The sequence below is a fragment of the Talpa europaea genome (genome assembly GCF_964194135.1).
Source record: "Talpa europaea genome assembly, chromosome: 10".
Classification (NCBI taxonomy): Eukaryota; Metazoa; Chordata; class Mammalia; order Eulipotyphla; family Talpidae; genus Talpa; species Talpa europaea.
In genome coordinates this window covers 42,112,733-42,132,300 of record NC_140077.1, presented here as the reverse complement: position 1 = coordinate 42,132,300, position 19,568 = coordinate 42,112,733, and the positions used below count along the sequence as shown (strand labels likewise).

Below are 19,568 nucleotides of genomic sequence, written 5' to 3'. Positions count from 1 at the left end.
TCTGGGCAGAGCTCACACAGGTGCCAGCCAGGCCATAGTCCAACCCCAGAAGCCAAGCCTTGAGCCACAGGCTCAGCCTGACACCAGCGAAGGAAGAATGACCAGACACTAAAGAAATGTTGAATACTTGCAAACTTAAGGCTCCTGCTTGATGCTATAGGCAAGACACTAAGATAGTGTAGACAAGCCACGCAAACCCAGGCAAACAAAGCAGAGAGAAGAGACTAAGAGTGGTGGGTACAATGGGTGATGGAAACACACCCTTACAGAGGGCAAGGGTGATCAAGGAAGGCTTCTGAGAGGAAGTGGCGACGGGGAGTGCCTTTGGATCAGTTAGGAGACTTGCTTGCAATTTTTTTTTAATATTTATTTATTTATACAAGCACTGGGTACAGTCAGAAGCGCGGGAGGATGAGAGAATTCACCAGAGCAGGGAGCAGAACAGGCAGAAGGACCGAAGTACACTGCTGAGGGGAGCAGTGGGAGGCAAGAGAGGTCTGTGCGCCATGTGGGACCCTCCTCTGGTGGCCAGGGAGCAGCCGGGGATCGAACCGGCGCTGCAGAGGCCCCGGCAGCTTTGCAACCCAGCGCTCAACCGCTGCGCCACTGGGTGAGGCCCGCTTGCAACTTTTAAAACAAAATGCCTTCAGCCATATAGTCTCACAAAACCGCTCTGCCAGGAGTTGAGTCTTCAGGTATAACTGCATTTGGGGCTCAGATGCTGTAGCCAGACCTCAGCCTCTCTACATTGGCCACCTCTGCCTCCTGTGTGCTAGCTTCTCCCCTGACTTACATGGTGACAAATCATTGTTGTAACCCAGGCCTCTTGGGTTCAAGTGCAGCAGCAGCAGTGAGACAGCACTGCCCTCTTTCCTAGTCTCCCCAGAAGAACCTTCAGACAAGCTCTGATTAGTTTCATTCTGCCCCAGTGATTGTCCTTGAACCCCTCATCTTCAAGGGGGTAGTTAGCCTGAAGTCACATGCTCACCTTGGGAGTTACTGGGAATACCAGGCCTCAGAATGAGATAGGGAGAGTTCTCACGGGGACCATGGACTTGCCTAAGAGAGCAGGGTGGTGCTGCTGGCAGGAACAAGGCATGCCCACCAACACTTTGCAGACCAAGGAAGATTTCAGCAAGTGGGGGAATCGGGGAGACCATTTCAGGCAGAGGAACCAGCCCATACAAGGCCTGGAGATGGGGAAGAGCTGTGTGAGAGCAGCTGGCATGCTTTGGGAAAGGGACCCTGCAGCAGGTAAGGCCAGCTTGTGGCCTGAAAGTTTGGTCTTTGTCCTCCTAGCAGCAGGGGGCCTTGAGGGAAAGAAGGGTGTGAGGAGTCCTGTGTCCTGCAGTAGCCCCAGGTCCTCCCAGAAGTGCCCAGGTCAGTGTTTGCAGCAAGCTTTGGGGGCAGGCCGGAGGGGAGTGGGGGGAATGTGCTCTCTGCCTCCCTCTAGCCTGCTTTCCTGCCAGCACACCTGCGCCCAGATGCCTGCCCTGCTCTCCTGTCCTGGGGCTACCCCATTACCTTCTGGAGACCCATAACCCCCCTGAATTCAAACTTTGCTTCAAGCACTGGCTAGCAAAAGAGGGCTCAAGCTCCGGTCTTCGAGGGGGATCCAACAGTCCACATTTATCCTCAGCTGGAACAAGTAAACAGGATCCTCAGAGTGGGCAGGAGGCTGGGCCTAGGGAGGAACTGGAGAGGACAAGATGATAGGGCTGGTTTCTGCATCCCAGGATATGCCCAGCTGGCCTAGAGGAAAGGATGGAGTCACCCCTGGGCCTCAGCCAGCCCCAGCTGCTTGTACTCCTCCCCGTGGTGACCGCCTTTGCTGGGATGTGCAGAGCTGGACATAGCTCCTTCCCCCAGGGAGGACAAGGAAGACTTCTGAGAGGAAATGGCAACTGACCATGCCTTTGGATCAGTTAGGAGACTTGGTTGCAACTTTTGAAACAAAATGCCTGCAGCCATAGAGTCTCACCAAACCACCCTGTCTCTGGGGCTGAGCTGCTTCCCGGCCCTGGGAGGGTCCTGCAGGGAATGGAAGGGGCAGACTACCTGGATGCCTTAGGCTTGGAAATCAAGCAGGGCCTATGTTGAGTGCAGAGGGCCTACAGGCCAAATCCACGCACAGGCATGTGGGCTTGCATGTCTAGCGTTTCATAAAAATGACAATGAGTTGTGAGCATTTGAAAATCAAATTTTATTTAAATGTTAAACGTTCATTTCTCTTGAGAAATCGGAAGATCTAGTATCACTGGCCCTATGTGGCCTGAAGCAGAGGGCAGCTGCCCTTTGAGGTGGGCACGCCCAGGTGTGCACCTACAGGCCTCACCCACCTGGCTGCAATGGCAGTTGCTTTGTGATCTCATACCTGTGTCTGTTTTCTTGGGCTGCACTAACAAATTACCACCAACTTGGTGGCTTAAAAGAACAGAACTTTATTCTCTTATGACTGTCAAGACCAGAGGTTCAAAATGAAGTTGCTAGAGGGCTGCATTCCCTCCGTGAGGGCAGAAGGCTTCCTTGACTCGTCCAGCTTTAGGTGGCTCTGGGTGGCTCTAGGTGCTCCTTGGCAGTGGGTGCAGTGCTCCAACCTCGGCCTCAACTTCACAAGGCCTTGTCCTCTCGGGCTCGAATCTTCCTTTGCTTTCACCTTTATGGTCTGCCTGGGAAATCCAGGATGACCTCATCGTAGGATCCTTAACTTAATCACATCCTCAGAGACACTTTCCCAGTAAATGGACATTTGCAGCTTCCCAGGGACTTGACAAGGATGTATCTTTGGGAGAGTGACCATTCAACCCCCTGGGTGCCTCAGTTACCTCTTCTGTAAAGCAGGTTGATAATAATAGCACCTACTTCACAGCTTGTGAGGACTGAAGGAGTTAGGATAACGCCTGTAACCTAGGGCTGCTGGTGATATGATTCCTACTCCCAGCAGGAAGCAAGCCACCCTTGCAAAGGCTGTGGTGGTGGGTGACCAGGGCACATGTCTGGCTGGTGCCCAGGAATGTGCCTGTGCCTAGGAGTTTGCCTCTCAGGCAGCGCTAACAGCCCATGCCCATCCACCTTCACCTCCACAGACAACGGCCCTGTAGGCCAGCGGCACACGGGCACTGCCACCGTGTTTGTCACCGTCCTGGATGTGAACGACAACCGGCCCATTTTCCTGCAGAGCAGCTATGAGGCCAGTGTCCCCGAGGACGTCCCCGAAGGCCACAGCATCGTGCAGGCAAGTGACCGTGGGCCCCAGGTAGGTGGCAGCCTGGGGGCAAGCAGAACCATGCAGCTCTGAGCCATGGCACATGCTGGGCAGTGCTGTGGCAGGGAGGAAAGAGAAGGGGGTCCTGATGCTGTTCAGAAGCAGCCAGTGCTGTGGGGACAGGAGGGTCCAGGGCCTTCCTTCCCTCCTGGAGACTCGGCCCCCAGGTTATGTAGTCAAGGAGAGGGTCCTGGCTCCTCAGCAAACAGAAGGAAGGCCCCCCTCCCCCTACTCACTCTCCCCCTCTCTCTCCCACAATCCTCTCCTCATCCTCCATCCCACCCGGAAGGGCGTTTCAGAGTCAGGAGGAGGCAGAGATGTCACATTTTCCCAGAAAAGAGTTGAGGCAAGAGAGCCAGGGCCCCCGGAGGCCCAGAACAGAGCAGCTTTCATAGGGTGCTTGGCCAGAGCTCCCCCTTGGGAGGTAAACAGGCTCAAGAAGAAAGCGTTTCTTTGCCAGGGAGCTGAAGCAACAGCCATAAGGCTCAGAGGAAGAAAGGGGAGGTCCTAAAAATGAGGCTCTGGTGCCCTCCCCCTCCCTGCCTGGAGGCCTCAGTTGCTGGTTGGAGAAGAGGGCCGGGAATGAATTACCCTCTTCAGCAGCTGGGGAGAGGGGGAGGGTGGTTTCCGACTTGGAGGCTGAGCCAAACACAGCAAATCTGGGCCTGTCCATTGGGGCAGGCTCCAGGGCATGGGAGGGGAAGAGAGTGGGAGGCTGGGAGTGTGCCCACTTCCCTGCTTAGGTCTAGAGGGGAACTGGGAGTTGGGTGCTGACTCCCAGAGGCACGGAGGGTCCAGAAAGCCATGGAGATGTGCAAGGGGCTGGTGGCTGGTTTTAGAAGGAGGATGGTGAAGGTTTTCCCCCTTGGACCTCAGCTCTGGGGGCATGAAGAGCATCCCTCACAAAGTTGTGGGGTCCTCAAGAGGTCATTCTGGTCTAATACATGCTTCCTCTCTCCCCCACCCGGGGTCTCCCAGGACCAACCTCGGGGCATACCTGAGGGGATAGCCAGCCCTTTGAGAGCCCTCTCTCATCCTCAGCTCTTTCTTCTCCTTCAGGTCTGCCTTTACCACCCACCCCTAGTGCCTAGGAACACCCAGTGCCAGTCAGGGTCTGCTGGCCAGAGGCCAACATGGGGGGCCTGACTGCAGGTGAGATTTAGCCTGGAATGTCACTGGGAAACCTGGGGAAGTGAACCAGGAGGAGGTGAAGACGCTGCAAAGAAGGGGACAGCAAAGCCCTGCGTGAGGTGGTTTGCCCTACTTTCTAGCCTTTCGAATTAGTTTCTATTTACACAACAAACTCAGACTGAAATCCTAGAGTCATTACAGCAGCACTGATTATCCCCCATCTCTCAGAGACACATTCAGGCAACTTCTCTAAGACCCTTGGAGGAGGTCTGTAGTCAAGCTAGAGATTCTCTCTCATGTCAGAAGGCAGGCACAGCGATCTCTCCCACGGTGCCTACTTGAACAGAAATCTTCTCCTTAGTGGCTTCCAGGGAAGAAGAGGATACCCCCAAGATTCCTTTGGCTTTGGGGGGTTAGGGATGCATGCACCCAGATGGAGCCACCCTTCACTCAGTAAACAGGTCTCATACTTGCATGCCCAGAGCCAGCGAGAGGTTAGACAAGGTCTCTCTTCCCATGAACTTCCAGACCAGCCAAGGATGATCCCCACTGCTGGGAGGAAGCGATCCTTGTCCTCCCTCTGAGAGGTAAAAAGAGTAGGGGCAGTTCCAGATAGGAGGTGGCTTTCAACTGGAGAGCACAGAGGGCTTCCTGGAGGGTGTGCAGCCCCAGCCAGGGCAGGACAGGTAGTTCAGTTTGACTGGAGACTTGGAGCAAGAGACTAGACTAATAGTTTAGAGCCAGCTCCCAGAGGGTGCTGAACGTCAGACTAAGAAGTTATGGCTTCATTGATCTTACAGTAGGGACCCAGTGAAGGTTTCAGAGCTGGGAGTAGTGAAACTGGAGCTCACTCTTTGAGAATGCATGGCTGCCTGCACTGTGAATCGTGGCAGGGTGAGGTGGGGCAGCCCTGTGGCAGAGCACAAGGTGGCTCTGGCCAGCTGACTCTGCGACAGTAGCTTGGTAGCTCAGACCCTTTCTGCCCAGATTCCACATTTGAAGTCCAATCAGTGTTTAGCCTGGCCTTAGGAAGAGAGGTTTGGGATTGCAAGAAGCACCTCTTGGGGTGGAATTGCTTTGACATTTGCCAACCAATGAAGCAAGTATCAGAAACAGCACATCCTGTATGGTCTTGGTCCCTGAGGCCCTGTGGCTGTCCTAGGAGGTCTGCACCTCCCATGTGGGTGAAGCGTGGAGCCTCTGTGGTATGTCCCTCAGAGGCCAGAGGGCATCACCTCCAGGTGCTGGCAGTGCCTAGCCTTCTGCCACTCTGCCACAGCACCAGTCCTGGCCTCTCTAAGGAGCTTCTTAGCCCATCCTCAGCCCTTTCCTCATCCATCCAGAAGGCTTCATTGAAAGGGGGCCAAGAGACAGCTAGGTGGTAGGGAGAGCCCCCTGCTGTTCCTCCCCCAAAAGCACCCAGGTCTGATATGCTCCACCACCAGGGTGCTGCTGCTCCCATAGATTACTAGGCAGATGCTGGCAGGCCAGAAAATTCAAGGAGAGGAGTCCTGGGTTTCCTTGGGCACTGAGTTGGCACAGAGAATAGACAGAACTATGCCCCCAGTGTGGGCTAAGTATTTCACTTGGCTGGAAGGAGTCTTTGAGCATTTGGCAACTTGCACTGGAATGCGAGCTGGACTTTGGCATCTGGAGGGCCAGCCAGGTTTCTGTTGAGAAGCAGGGCACTGCTTTCTGGAGGTGGATGGTGCAAGGGACCCTGGGGAGCCCCAGGTTGTGCCCCCAGAGCCTTGGCCACATGTCCAGGTGGCTGCCAGTGCTCAGCGCCTATTCCGGGAATCTTCCTGCAGGCTAGCTACAGGGTCTGTGAGAAGGAGGGTGTCCTCCGGGGCCTCCTCTGGGAAGGGACCTGGGCACACAGGGACTCTGAGGATGAGCATGTGGTCCAGGCTGCCTAGACAGTGACCCCCTGCAGCCTGCAGTGCCAGACTCTGTCTGAGGCAGGAGAATCTGCAAATAGCAGCTGGAGGAGGGGCACCCCTGTCACATTTTGGTGGATTCTGTGCACTCACAGTCCTGGCTGTCTTTGCGGCTTGGCAGGGGGCGTCGAGGGGCTGACCAGCCCCTGCGGAAGCTGTGCAGGGAGCGGCGCAGGGAGCCCAGGCGCTTCCAGAGCCGGAGCTGGGGCTCACTGGGGCTCCCGGGATGGTGGGGCATGCACTCACGAGCCCGGTGGCGGCTTGGGTCCAGTGCTGCCGGCTTGCAGAGCATCATGAACAGCAGGCAGGTAGCCAGCAGAAGGAAGATGCAGGCCAGGGCGACAAGTATGGGGAGGTGGCCCGTCATCTCTGAGGAGCTCCCTGGACTGACCGGAGCAGTGAGGAAAGCAAAGGGGCTGGGGCCCTCTGTGCTCATGGTTCCTGCAATAGGAATGGGACAGAAGCTTAGAGGCAAATCTGCTGGACTAAGGATGGGGTTGGGGGTGGGTGGGTGAGGGGCATGTTGGTAGAGGCCATGTGCTATGAACACTAGCTTCAGATGGCATTATGGCCATTGCACAGGTTAGAACAGGGAGGCTCAGAGAGGCGAAAAGTCTAAGGTCACAGAACAACAGGTCAGTGATGGAGGTGGGCCTGAAATCACACACTCTTTCTGTTCACCCTCCTGCTCACCTGCCACAGCAGAGACTGACAGAATTTTGAACTCAAATCCATGAATTCCAATAGTCTCAGGCCTGAAAACTTAGAATCCAAGACAAACTCCATCAACAGTTTGCCACCAGGACCAAGTCCTAGGTTATAGGATGATAGGATGTTGCAGCTGGTGAGAACTCTCCTAATTACCTGATGCTGAGGCTGCACCTTGGGGACCCCTGTATGTTTTTGTTGGGTCTTTGTAGTATTTTGATAAATTTTTGATTAATTGTAAGTCTTACTGAATACAAACAAAAAACAAGGGACTGCATGTCAATGCTGGTTGTCTGGCTTCTCTTGAAATTTCAAAATGTCAGCACCAGCCACACAGGGTCATATGCTGCCTGGCGCCCAGCAGCTGGGACTAAGCAGCCAGCCCTTAGCTTGCTGTGCTCCCCCATAAGCCCCCTGCACATCTTATTTCTTCTTCCTGCTCTGTGGCCAGTGAGGAAACCAAGGCCCAAACAAGGGTCAACTGAGTCAGTGGCCATTCAAAGCCAAGAAACAGGTTTCTTGGTTCCTGGCTCCAATCTTCACTCTAGGCTCGCTTACTTGCTCCGAGAACATACTGGAAATAGCCCATAGAGAGTTATCCCTGGGGAGCACCAACACCCCAGACTCCAGTCCCCTGTAGTACTTGCGGTCACCCCACTAGAGGGAGCACCGCAGATGGCCCTCAGAGATGGAAAGTCAGGTTGAGTTTTTGGTTGCATTGGTCCAGGGCTGCAGACTAATATGTTTGCACAGCCTGGCAGGATGATAACACATGACCAAAGAGGACGGGCGGGCAGGTCTACCCGAAGAGCTGCCAGTGCCCTCCGAAGCGTGCAGTGGTGTCCCAGCCAGGCCATTACCAGACCGGAGTTGCAGGCCCATGTGGTCTGCTCTTCCAGTTTCCTGAGAGAAGGCAGAAATCTGGATTTTTAGGCAAACTTTCCTGATATTTAGATGTTGACAACCAGTAAAAATTTGGTTAAGACGAGAGAGAGAGAGAGAAAAAAAATTGCAAAGGCCAACCTAGATTCCAAAATATTTTGATATGAATTTTCAAATATTTAACACGCTACAAAAGGCCAAACAAAACATACAGTGAGCAGGCTACGTTCAGTTTGCTGGACAGCATTTGTGGTCTTTAATCTTTTAATCTCCATAAACACAGCATAGGGTATTTAAAAGAGGGTCGGGTCTGATTTAAAAAAAAAACAATCATTTTTGCTTTGACATTGGAGACCTCATGAGACTGGGGGGTAGCAGAGGTCTCTTCCTTTAGTCCCAGCCGGTAGCTTCGTCTAATGCACAGCCGAATTTCTAGCACTAACACCCGGCAGAAGGAAGGGCTGTAAGTCATGCCAAGGCTCTGTCTGAGGGCGACAGAGAGTCCATGTCAGCAAGTAATGGGGGGCTGGAGAGTGACCACCCAACCCCCACCTCCCGTGCCCCTGAGCCCACCCAGGTACTCACCAACAGCTGCAGGATTTGACTCTCGGCTCCCTGTGCCCAGCCAACTGAGGGTATGCAGTGCGCCCCGTGCCACCTCCCACCCGCTCCCTACCACCACTCCTTTCAGCATTCCCAGACAGAGCACCACCCTCCCAGTTCCCACTGGAAACTTTGATGCCCGTCTTGCTGCCCAGGGCCTCCGCCTTCCAGGCATCAGGCCTAGAGAATGCTCTGGCCAGGCAGCCATATGTGAGTTGGCCCTTCCTTGAATCTGAGCCCAGAGGAAGATTGGGGGGTTCCCAGAGGGAGAGAAATAACTGTCCCTCTCTCCTCCCCTGGGCAGGGTTTGGCTGGGAGTAAGAAAAGGACAGTTTGAAATGGGAGATGTCTCAGTCCTACTAGTCCCATGTTATTTCAGTACTCTCACATGGATCTGGAGACCCTATTGGGATAGCAAACCAGGTCCAGGCTTCAGTCCTTAGGGACACACATTAATAAAAAGATAAGTGACTATAATTAGCATCTGAGCAGTTCCCTTGGAAGCAAGTGATTCCGAAGCGCTTAAAAACATCAAGCCACCCTCTGGAACACAGCAACTCCAGCAGTCAGACTTCTTGGCCTCCACCTCTTACCAGCCAGCAAAGCAAAAGCTGGCTGGTTGTAGGGAAGGGAGGCCTCCACCAGACCAAGGCTAGGGTAAAGGTAGCCTCGCCCTGCTCTCTGGAGCCCAAGGCCTTGCTCTGGAGTATCTCTGCAAGCTCAGTCTAGAGCCTTCTTTCCTCTCTCAGAGAACAGAGCCTCTGAGCAGAGGAGGCTGACCTCAGAACACATAGGGTCACCCAGCAAGCTAGTGCTTGGGGATTTGATGCTATCCCCTAAAGCATGTGGGCAGGCATGGGCAGAGGCACCTGGTACCTTAAGCATCTTCCTGTGTGGCCTTGGGCTAGCCACTGCCCCTCACTGGGCCTTGTTTCCACTCTACAAAAGCAGAGGGACTTCCCACCTAAGCATATACTCACATCCTCCCCAGAGGGCCCCAGCAAGGGTCTGGCCCCTGCTCTCCTCACCAAGCTTTCTCCTGCAGTCCCGCAAGTGCTGACCTCAGAATCAGCCCTCAGCAGTCCGAGCTGGGTAGAGAGGTCTTCTCAGATGTCCAAGGGAGGCCCGTGACCTCAACCCCCTCTGAGTGCCCCTTAACCAGGACAGACAGGGTGGGCCACTCTCACTCTCCACCTAGACCTGACCTTGTCTGGAAGAGTTTGGGCCCTGCCTTGGAGGAGGGGACAGCCAGAGGGTAGGGATGGCAACTGGGCTGGGAAGAGGGAGGGGGGAGCCACACAGAGGCCGCCTGTAGCTCTGGAGCCTTCCAGTGGCCTCACTCCAGCCTGTCTCCTTGGAGCCCTCTGGAGGTACAGGGGGCGCTGGGTAGATACAGGGGGAGAGTTTAACTGCCTCTGTGGACTCATGGCTCTCACCTCCCCCCCTTGGCTGTTTGAATGGTATGGTCGGGGGGCAGCCAGAGGGTGGCTATTCACTGCCTGCCAGCCTCCAGGTTACCGGGGAGAGGGGCTACAAGCCATGCATTGGGAGGGGAGCCAGTAGAGAGATGGGCCTGGCAGCTCCCTCCTACCCTCCTGCTGTGTTCCCTGGGCCCCTCAGCTTCCAGGCTTCTCCCTCAGCTTCCCAAAAAGCACCTTCCCTTTGAAGGTATTAAGCTACAGAAGTGAGGGGCAAGAGGCATTTTCAAGGTCAAAGAGATCATAGGGCAGAAAACACAGAATTGACGGACAACCAGGCCTGTGCCTGGTTGTTTGGGTGGGTCCGTGGAGACCCTCCCTCACACAGTGGTTCTCTCCGTACTACACACACCCTCCCCTCCCCCAGCCTGCTTTCTTCATAGAAACCAGAGCTTCCCTGGCAACTGGCTGCCTACTCTACAGCCTAGTCCTAAGCAGCTTCCCCATCAAGGGCCCCCAAGTCCCCAGAAATACAATATGGTAGAAGGTAGCAGAGGCCCTGCCCAAGACCTGAGCCTGGGGCCCACTCCAGTTTGGGGGTCTCTAGTTTCTGATATTCAGCTCCTCTCTTCTGCCTTTAGCCCACAAAAGCAGGAGCCTGTGCACACCCCCAGATGGTGGGAGTATTCCACGGCTCTGAGAGCCCATTAGGTGACAGAGGGCTCATCTCATCCAGCCCAGTCCCGGGTGCAGGAACTGAGGACCAGAGAAGTGTGGCCTTCCAGGGTCACCCAGCAAGTTAGTGCTGGGGGATTTGATGCTATCCCCTAAAATGGGTGGGCAGGCATGGGCAGAGGCACCTGGTTCCTTGAGCAGGGCAGCCTACAGAGTTCCCAGCAGAACCCCCCTGGGATTCCGGCATCTTGCATCTTGCATGTCACTGTTCCTCATTTTCCTTAACCATCTTTTCCCAAGCTGACTGCACATCTCACCTATGACTCCCATTTTCCTGAGACAGCAGGAGGCAAAGCATGTGGGGTGATGTAGACTGCTGGGTGAGAAACATTAAGGAAATCTGACTGTGGTAGACACCCAAGGATGTCCTCTGCACAGGTCGGCCCTCTCCCCTGTCCTGGATCCCTTCCAGATATGGACTATTGAAGTACACCACTATATCCTACTGTATCTTCTAACTTTTCAGGGAGGTGAAGCAGAAGAACTCCATAGCTAGTAATGTAAATCAAGAGGGCCTCTCAGGAGAAGGTGGCATTGGGCTCATAATATCTAAACTTTATCCCAGTACCAGGCATCAAACAAGATGCTTTGAGATCTGTCTCATCTTCCCACTGACCCCATAAGGTTGGTTATGATTGTGCCCCTTCCCTAGATCAGGAAACTGAACTCGGGGTAAATTTTTATATTCATGGTCACATCACCAATAAGTGACAAAGCCACGATTCACACTGGGTTTGTGTGATCCAGAAGCCCTGATACTTTCATTCCAGTGTACATCCTGCCCTCCTCACCATCAACATGCTTTTCAAAACCCTTAGCAGAACTTACTTCGGCCCCCAGTACCTGAGTCTGAGCAGACCAGACTTATTGTTCTCATGCTCACCTCTGTCCTGTCCTTTATGTGCTACATCCTCCGCTGTCATTTTTGCTGTCATTTCTGCTGCCCCAGAGAAATATCTTTGCTATTTACTGAGGCCCTTGTGCCACCCTTCTGAACATACCCCTCCACCATGTCCCAGGGTGAACCTCCACTCCAGGGGGTCAGCTCCCAGTGCCTTGCTCAGCCCACCTTAGCAGCCTCCATTTTTGTTCACACTGCTTGCCAGTCTGAATATTCTGCCCAATACTCTCTGCTAAGCTAGGTCCTTTGTATCCTTCCAAACCCAGCTCCTCCTCTGGAAACCTCTGTCCAATCCCATTGTTAGTGGGCCTTGCTTTCTTAATCTTTGCAAGCTGGAAGCCATTCCCCTCTTCTCTGGATTCTGATTGAGCCTATGTCAAATATTCACTTGCCAGAATTTACTCAACAGGCAAAGATGGGAAAGTTTGCATTGGGGTATCAGGTGGCATGAAACAAAAACTCAGTAAAAATTAACTTAGGCCAAAGGGGAAGAATACTGGAGAATTCAGGGACACCACCATAATCAAAGGCAAAGCCAAGTGGTGGAGGTGCAACCCAGCTTCTGGAAAAACTGGAGATAGGGATCCCAACATTGCAATACTGTGTTATGTCTTTCCCCTCTGATCACTGTGTCAGCTTTGTTACCTTTGATGAGATCTGATATGAAGTTATTCACTTATTCATGCAACAGATATTCATGCAACAGGGATACAGCAATGAACATACCCTTTCTTTCCGTGGGAATATAGAATATAAGAACAGTGTGTATCAGGGGGTGACTGGGGTACGGAAGGCCACAGTATTGGAGTGGGGCTTCAATTTCACATAAAATGGCCAAGGAAGGCCTCGTGAGAAAATGACATTTGGGCAGAGACCTGAAGCCGAGGGAATAAGACACAAGGGAAGGCAAGCTGGCCAGGCAGCTTGAACACATCAACAAGAGCAAAGCCCTGTGGCCAGTATGCACTTGGTACTCAAGAAATAGCCAGGAGACCCATGTGACTAGGATAGGCAGGGAGGAGGGAGAGGTGGAATTTGAGCTGGGGCCAGGATGGAGAAATGCTGTCGATACTCCCACTTCCACCACTAGGGAGACTGACTCTCTCTCTCTAAACCCACCATCAAAAACCCCAGAGGAGAATGTGATCGACTCAGTTTTCACCTTCCTGGGCTGGTTGCTGCTGACTGTCATCAGGAACAACATGGCAGCCCCGGTGCACACCCCTGATTTATAGTGAGATGTGGAGAAAACAAGGACAGATCCAGAAGAGGGAGCATCTGGACTCACAAGGAAATTCAACATTTGTAAGGGCCAATGTGCTGGGCACCAGGGGAGTCTCCTTAGCCTCAGGCCCCTGCCCACATCACCTTGCAGGACTGTTCTTTGCTCGTTCCAGGTATAGAGTGGGTAGGTAAGTGCACAATTCTTGGTTTGGCAGGACTCACTTTGGCTGTGGCTCTGCCAGCAGCCTCCTGACTGGATTCCTTATAACAAGGGTTAACCACTAGACAGCATCTCAGTGAGAAACCCTCTCCCCTCCCCCACCCAAGTCCCACAGGTGACAGTAAATATAAGCCTGAAGGTATATCCAAGCAAGAGAGATCTGGACTTGGACTGGAGTGATGGAGGATGTGAGCAAATATAGAGGCCTCCTTTCAGAGTTCTTGTCGCAGGGGAGTGAGATGGCAGCTGGGGATGTGGGGGTAGAAGGATTCACCAGAGACAGAGGGCGGGGGGGCAAAAAAGCAGCTTCTTGGATGCACTGCTGAAGGAAGCAGTGAAAATGATGGGCATGTTCGTCTGCACTGAGGAAGGGTGAGGCTTGCTTTATACTGATTTTGTGAGGGTTTGCTCAAGAACTCAGGGCACCAGTTTTTACAAGTGGCTGTCTCTCAGTCAGGATTAACTGCATTCCTTGAAGTTCACACTAGCCTTGTTGATAATATGTGGGTTTCATGGCTTGTCTCCCTTATCTGTTCAGGCCTCCCAAGGTTTTATGACCCAGTTCTCATGGCAACATTTTGGGTCCCTTTATCTAGTCAAGCCTCCCAATCTTGCATGTTGAGCAGGGAGCTAAGTTTTAACCCTATCAAGGTGATATCCTGACAGCTTCCACAAGATGGCCTCTCTACTGTACAGTGCCCAACAGGGAACTAGTCTGGTCAAATGGCCTCAGATTAAGGACCTGTGGGTAAGACACAGCCACTTGAGCTGAGGCTAAGGGAGGAATCTGTGGAAGTATGATTCTCTTGGTGGAGCCTGAATCCAGAAGGCTACGATGCCATCACCTACCATGATGGCAAACCTGGGGAAGAATCAGGAAGAGAGCTAGCAGGCCCCTGCCCCAGAGGGTCATTATGGAACCATCAGCAGTCAGGTATCCTTATGTGGGATGAGGAAAACAGATGTGTCCTATTCTCTTCTACACCCCCAGCCTGTGTTTGAAATCAGACTTTGGATGAAAGGGGTGTAGTGGAGAGCATCTCCTGAAACATCTTCCCTGCAGATGTCCATTCAAGGAGTGACCTCCACATCTCTTTCTCCTTCAGCTCAAGGCCACAGACGCAGACGAGGGCGAGTTTGGACGTGTGTGGTACCGCATCCTACATGGTGAGTGGGTTGCCCTAGGATGGGGAGCATTGGCCCTCCTGACCTGGAGAGGACAGAGCTTCTCTATCCTGCCAAGGGTGTGGGAGGTGAGGCCAAGGAAGCCCCAAGCATTTCACAAGAGTGACCCAGAGGGAGGACATGGAGATTCTCCAGTCATTTGCACCAAGTTGAATGTTTCTGAAGTTAATGCATTTGATTGCTATGCTCCCAAGTTCTTTGTGTCCTTTCAAAGTGTTTCCCAAGCTTATCACTCTGGTAGCATGGAGACCAGGACATCCCAGCAGCAAGCTTCCCAGAGACTGAGCTTCATGTGATGTGCCATCCCTGAACCAATCACCATGGCTCAGATACCCCCAGAGATCAAGTTGCATTGGTTGAACTAGAATCACATGACCACCCCTGAGCCAATCATTATGGTCTTGAACACTAGGACAGCTCCCCAGGGAGTGAGTCTCATTGGTCCAACTAGAATCAAGTGGGCATCCCTGAACCGATCACAATGACTAGAGAATAAAATATGTTGATTCACCCTCTCTGGAAATAAGGGATAAAATCTCCCTGCACAAACTACATGAGAGTGAAGTAGGGTGGCCCTCCAAAGGAAAATCAGGTGCTATTACCACAAGACAGAAAATGGATGCTGAGCCAGCCCAAAGGTGTCCTTGAAATCCTGTATTCAACCACCCACAGAGAATATGGATTTTGGTTGCTCTTTATTCGTGCCTCCCAAACCCCCTGAAATATAAAATCCACTGACCTCCCTGGTTGGGGACAGGGATTACATGGGACTCCCAGGCTTCCCATAAGGAGGATACAGAGTATGCTTCTATCCCCTCCTTCAAATCCCGCCAGACCAGGACAACAGGAGGCAGAGGCCTCCTTGCCATAGACTCCTTTAGCCAAGCTCCTGAGAAAGTAGGCCCGGCATTCTGTGCTCCCCGCTCCCCTCTCTCCCCCACCTCATGAGCATCCTTCTCCAAGGCACACTTCAGGATTCTCATCTGTCCCTCCACACAGGTAACCAAGGCAACAACTTCCGGATCCACGTCAGCAATGGGCTCCTGATGCGAGGACCCCGGCCCCTAGACCGGGAGCGGAACTCATCCCACGTGCTGGTAGTGGAGGCCTACAACCATGATCTGGGCCCCATGCGGAGCTCCGTCAGGGTGAGGCTGGGAGCAGACTGGGGTGGCTCCTGGTGACCAGCTAGTAGGGTGTGAAGGCTTGTATCCCCTTTTGTGCTGAGCTCAGGACTGGGCCAAGAACATCACTGGACCAGAAATGGGCACTAGTTGGGGCCTGGTAGGAGCAGGGCCACCACTGGTTTAGGTGCTGAATGACACCAGGATATGGTGGTTGGGGAGTTAGGGGGTGGTGTTACCACAATCCCAGTCCAGCCTGGGCTTTTAGATGTGTAATTTTGCTCTGAGTTTCAGTTACTCAAAAAGTAGAGGCTGGTGTGGGGGTTGGTTAATACTGTTCCTGACGTCTTCCCAAGGGGATAAAAGAGGTACCCTTACCACACTAACCCCCCTATAGCCAACTGTTCTCTAGAGTGAGTGAAGGAAGTCTCATTTATGTGATCTTGGAGATGTTGCCAACTTCATTTCCCAAATGGGGAAACTGAGATACAGAGAAATAGCTAGTGCTAGAACCAGATCATGAGCCCAGTTCTTCTGAGTAAGTTCAGTGCTCTTTATTTTTTTTATTTTTTTTTATTTTTTATTTTTTTATAGAGGCATGCTTTATTTATTTGTTTGCTGGGTTGTTTGTTTTCTTTATACATGCAGTTCAGTGCTCTTTAAATTGACAGGATCCCGGAAACATTCCCAGCTCCCCTATCAAATGTATTCTTTTCTACCCACCTTCCCTCACCTCGAGCTTCACCCCATGCAGCTGAAATCAAACCAACCTGAGCCTTCCAGAGGGTCAGAAACACACAAATACTCCCACTGGCCTGGCTGGTTTGTGCACTTTCCTCAGCAGCAGAGGGTGGCAGATGAATGAGAAGACCTCTAAAGGTCACCCCCTCCCCAACCCTCACTGCACACTCAGCAATCACTGCCCCTTCTCCTAAACCAGGTGGAAAGTGAGTCACACCTTGGAGGTGAAGAGTGGGAGGGAAATGGGAAAAGTGAGGTGGGGAGCAAGCAGGGACTTTACCCAGAACTGAATGGGGCAGAATCCGCTCCTCTTATCAGCCCCATCTCCACCCCACTATTTCCCCAGGGCTAGAAACTGAACAAAAACCTGCCTGGGGTCACCATCATGCAGCTGGGGTGACTTAGGGAACTCAGCCTTGGCCCATCTGCTGATAGCCCACAAAGGAGATGGGGAGAGAAAACTGGGTGCCCATAGCGAAACCTGCTAGGTGGAGATGGCTGAGGGGGTCAGACCCCTTGGGCCTTTATGCCTTGGGGCTACTTGGAAGGATCCCAAGGTCCTGCTGACTGAGAGTCAAATAGTTACCTGAAGGTGCCCGAGCCAGTTGGACACAGCCATGCTCACCTGCAGACCATGAGTCGCTCACTCCCTTGCTGCTCGGCGCACACGACAGAGCCTGCCCTTTGTGGGCCCCCATCAGGCCATCAAGGGTCTGACATCAGCCTGACTTATGTTGGCTCCCTGGACTAAAGCTTCCAACCACATCCTCTGTGGCACCACAATTCCCACCCTCCTGGGACAGGTGGTGCCTCTCTCCCAGGCCTGCTCCTGTCATGAGGACTAGAAATTCTTTTTAGCTATACACCTTTTTAAACAAAATGGTGTGCGGCACCCCAGTTAGCATGTAAAACAGATCAAAGCCGGGCTGTACTGAGGGGTGCAGGGTGAGTCAGCCAGAGCCATACCTGCTCAGCTAGTCCTCTGACTTTTGCTCCTCGCCCTGTGAACCCTGAGGAGTAGTAAACTCCCCCAACATACCATGTGCCAGCACTTTCTAAACACTTCAGGTACTTGAGCTCACTGACTCCTGATAGCATTGCCCCATGAGATCGGCACTGTTACTCTGCCTGCTTTATAGATGAGAAGATGGATGCAGAGAGGGACTGAGCAATGTATTTAGGGTCAGACGGTGGTTAAGAGTTGAGCCACTCACTAAACTGTGCCACCTCTGTTGGCTCCTCCAGAGCACAGAGAACTCTGCCGCCCTATTCCCAAAGAGTCATTTTAAGGTAGGAATTTGGGAGCTGACCCCTGGGCCAGGGACTTGATGGCTCTTGCACTATATAGTCCTAGAACCCTGAACCCCAGGAAAACTGGGGACCTTGCTAAGGACAGTGTGGGGACTCCAGCTTTGCCCTGGCTTCATTTTCTCAGCAGCAGCAGAGATGGCTTGCAGGCACTACCCACATCTCCAATGTCTGCTTTAGAGACCAGCGAGGGCCCAGGGGAGGGGCAGAGAAGGCAAGGGTCCTTGTGGAGACAGGGAGACACACACACCTCCCCTCTGCCCTGACACCATTGGCAGGCACAGTACTGAAAATAGTGGGGCAACTCTCCGGGAGCCCATCAGCTCAGTGGCTGAGCCCTCCTGCTCAGCAAGAACTTGGCAGACCCGAGTGTTTCCTGTACATCTGTGTCTCTCAGGTTTGCAAACCACACCATCTTGCCGCCTGTCTCTGCTGCTAAAAAAGGCTGAAAACAACAAGTTAGTGGCATATAGCCAGCCTCCTGGAGAACACACCACACCCAGACTCCTGACCAACTCCCTCCTCTTTTAACTGCCCTCAGACTAACCCTGCTTCCCCCTATGACCCTTGGGGTCAAGACCATCTGAACAAGCAGACTTGGGAAGGCTCACTGTTTTTGAAAGATTGCTTAGTTTCTGTTTACAGAAAGACAGTTCCTAAAGTCCATCCATGCAAATTCCCCCTACACCCACCCCACCCAGGATCTCCCCAGCCAAGTTCTTGGTGAAGCCACACTTAGAAGGTTCTGACTTGAGAACATCTGTGCTCAGGGTCGGGCACTTTAGTTTGCATAGAGAGGTCAGGTGTCTAGACATGAAAACTGATGATGTGGCAGGGCTGCAGGAACCCCAAGAGCAGGGAGGTAGAGCCAGATTTACCCCCACCTACCCCTCCTTCCCATTTCTGTCACCCCACCCACCAGTTCTCCATTAGTCAGCCCACTCTTTCCGCTTACGCCAATAGAACCTCTTGACTTCTGACCAATTAATCCCCAGCTAAGCCCAGAGGAGATGCCAGAGCTCATCCCAGAGTCAGTGATCAGTCAGAAACCAAACATTCCTGCTGCCATGCCCATGCCTGGCCCCATCATTGGTGTGAAATCTGTGTTACCCATCATTGCCCCCATCCCATTTGCCCCCCTCTCTACTATAGCTGAGTCCCTGCAGGCCCTGCTGCTATTAGCCTGGAAGGAAGACCCCTTATTTAGGGTCCACCTTATCCTCAGAATGGGTGAGAAGAATAGCAGAATTGACAGCCTGGGAACCAGGAGAGCCCCAATCTTTCCAGTGCTTTTGGTGATGGTGAGGCCCTGGGCAAGTCCCCCCACTGTGAGCCTCTGTTTCCCCATCTGGAAAAAGAGCCCTGGACCCACTCCTGGCTCCGTGAACACACACATTTCCCCTCCCAGCCGCTGGTCCTTCTGGACACAGCCCTGTTCCTGCCAGATCCTCCCATGTTCCTGGGGGTGGAGGGGTATGGGGGAAGGAAAGGACCACAAACCTCTCTCTCCATAAACTGCTGTATTTTTATTATGCAAGACACAAAAGAAATTAGGATGTACAGGTAAGCCATGATGAAAATCATGCATGATTCCACAAATCAGAAATTTCTTGGGCAGGGTTCCTAGAAGCTGACCCCTGGGCAGGATTGGTATGAAAGTGATTAGTAGGAAGTACTCCTGGGAAGAGTTGGAAGGAATATGGGATGCAGAAGGAAGTGGCCAGCAAAGGAGTGCACAGAGAACTTGGACTTAGCCCCATGGAGGACCCTGGAGAGTCACCACAGCTGCCCAGCCAGGGCCAAGGAAGCTGAGTGCCCATACTCCACGCCCAGCTGTCCCTGGCACAGGCCGCCCCAGGGACTCAATCCCCAGGCAGTTCAGGCAGTTCAGTTTCGGGATGTGCATATTCCAGAAGTATGCAGGGTGTGGTTAGTTCCCCACAAAGAGCTGAGGGTGCTGGCCCCTGCAGTGAGAGCCCCCAGCAAAGGTACATGAGAATGGAAAGCAGCAGAGCACCGACTTCCCTGCAACACCAGTAGTTGACATCTTATGTCTGTTCTGCTGAATATATTTTCATGTTTGGATGGGGTCATTTTGAACCATATCAAGCACTTTTGCAAGGCGCTGACTCATTCTGTCTTCATGACAACTCTAGGAGTGACGCAGGTTGTGAGTTCTGAGG

At 52.9% G+C, this 19,568-nt stretch overlaps 2 protein-coding genes across 2 annotated transcripts in view; one reads left to right on the top strand and one right to left on the bottom strand.

Annotated features, from left to right (window-relative positions):
• The window catches only part of LOC311178703 (cadherin-23), a gene marked incomplete at both ends in the record, with an annotated part of 86,423 nt that overhangs the window by 56,479 nt on the left and 10,376 nt on the right, over positions 1-19,568 (top strand). Inside the window, 3 exons of the mRNA XM_084245443.1 lie at positions 3,087-3,235; positions 14,134-14,194; positions 15,212-15,360. Coding sequence (XP_084101569.1) covers positions 3,087-3,235; positions 14,134-14,194; positions 15,212-15,360 — 359 coding nt within the window. The remainder of the gene's footprint in view (positions 1-3,086; positions 3,236-14,133; positions 14,195-15,211; positions 15,361-19,568) is intronic.
• LOC311178979 (uncharacterized protein C10orf105) lies at positions 6,401-6,772 on the bottom strand (the record flags this gene model as incomplete). The annotated part of the gene is made up of 1 exon (XM_084245801.1): positions 6,401-6,772. The coding sequence occupies one exon, from the start codon at positions 6,770-6,772 to the stop codon at positions 6,401-6,403; it is 372 nt and encodes a 123-aa protein (XP_084101927.1).